Below are 1890 nucleotides of genomic sequence, written 5' to 3' on the forward strand. Positions count from 1 at the left end.
TTTGTGGGGAAATTTTTTTTTAAAGTCAGTGTTCTGGGTTTTGCTTTTGTATTTGAAGTTATTAACACAGACCTCTCTATTATCGTTTTGTTTTATCGCATTGTGTTTTGTCCTGTCTGAAGATTACCTACCGGGACGACCCATCAAAGCAAGGAGTGGAGCGAACTTGCAGTCGAGTAATTAACAAGGCGGCTCCCTCTCTGCCCACGGTCTCTGTCTCACCCAGTGGAGAAGTTTGAGAAGTCCACAGCATCGGACACTCCTCCTTCAAGGGAACTCTGAATTTGCAGCTAATCTCGGGGAAGAGAAAGATAACATTTAATTTATTTGAAGTTTTTATGGTGGTGTTCATTTGTTTTTTACCTCGCTAGCTTGAGAATTTTGCCAGCCTCCAGATTTGCACATTTATTACAATTTTTTTTTTCCTTTGAGTGACGTTGATCAAGCCAAGCTAAATATATGCTATGAAATTCCAATGAATGTGTAATTCAAAAGCTGACTGTAAGTCTGCTGTCGGTCACATTATGTTCAATACCCAGTCCTCGCACACATATTTTGAAGGTCAAAGTGAATGTTTTTGTAACATTTAAGAGTATTTCAGATGTAAATAGAAGATTGTAAAATATATGGTTTTTACCAAATTTAAAAGAACCTTTTTAGGTATTACTTATGACAGTGCTAAAATTATATGAATAACATTTCAGATACTGTTATATTAAAATATTTGTGTATGTGTACAAAAGTGTTGATAAATACTAATCTTTAAAGTTTGTGGAGTTTCTTTATTTGTAATATATGTGCTCTTAAAAGCAATGAGATGTGAAATTATGGAAGCCTTTTGTTGTTCATAGAAATAAAAAAATACAATTACTTTGCATTTGGTTCCCTCTTGAAGAGAGTTGCCACTAAAAGTGGTTCATGGGACCGGGCAGCTGCTGAATGCCTACTTATGATTTATGATGCCTTAGCAAGAAGTCGGGACAAGGACTTGAACCTCAGCAGGACAAAGATTTGAAGATCAACTGGACAGACCAGGGTTTTCCAATCCCAAGAGATAACTAGACTGATTGGAAGAAGATACATTGAATCAGAATCTTAAGGGTTATGGTAATTTTTAGGACTCTGCACAGATATTCCATTCTATATGTGTGTGGTGGGATTGCATTCCGTACCTTTTTTTTTTTGGTTGCACTGGGTCTTTGCTGCTTCTCACGGGCTTTCTCTGGTTGCAGGAAGAAGCAAGGGCTACTCTGTTGCAGTGCACAGGCTTCTCATTGCAGTGGCTTTTCTTTTGGAGCACAGGCTCCAGGTGAGCAGGCTTCAGCAGCTGCAGCATATAGACTCAGGAGTTGCAGCACATGGGCTCAGTAGCTCACCAGCTTACTTGCTCTGCAGCATATGGAGTCTTCCCAGCCCTGGGATTGAACCTGTGTCCCCTGCATTGGCAGGCTGATTCTTACCCACTGTGCCACCAGGGAAGTCCTTGTGCCTTTTTGAAGCTAGAGTTGACCACTCTTCAGCCATTGAAAGTCAGCCAGTCCAGGTCCTGCTTGCTTGACTACACATACACCCTGCACTAGACCCACAGTGTTCTACTCACTTGAAAACAAAACAAAACCAAAGCAACGGCTTTGCTGATGGGCCAGTGGTTAAGAATCTGCCTGCCAATGCAGAGGATCTTCACGACCCAGGGACTGAACCCGGGCCTCCCACATTGCAGGCAGATTCTTTCCCGTCTCGGCCCCCTGGGAAGCCCCCCACCACATAAACCCAGCCCGTATACATCAGGATTCAGCTGAATTCACACCTGTGGTGGCCACTGTGATAGGACACCCAGAGCCACCTTCCAGGGTTGAGACTCCTGTTTCCCCAGCAGCCAGCTCTCTAGGA

General features: G+C 42.8%; 1 protein-coding gene across 3 annotated transcripts in view; it reads left to right on the forward strand.

Moving 5' to 3' along the window:
• DOCK10 (dedicator of cytokinesis 10) overlaps positions 1-877 on the forward strand; it is a 240864-nt gene extending 239987 nt beyond the window's left edge. For all 3 annotated transcript variants that reach the window (XM_010837054.1, XM_010837053.1, XM_010837055.1), the window contains exon 57: positions 123-877. In XM_010837054.1, coding sequence (XP_010835356.1) covers positions 123-239 — 117 coding nt within the window. In that variant the 3' untranslated portion in view covers positions 240-877. The remainder of the gene's footprint in view (positions 1-122) is intronic.
• Positions 878-1890: the final 1013 nt, after the last annotated feature.

Source organism: Bison bison, unplaced genomic scaffold, assembly GCF_000754665.1.
Source record: "Bison bison bison isolate TAMUID 2011002044 unplaced genomic scaffold, Bison_UMD1.0 scf7180017864068, whole genome shotgun sequence".
Lineage (NCBI taxonomy): Eukaryota > Metazoa > Chordata > Mammalia > Artiodactyla > Bovidae > Bison > Bison bison.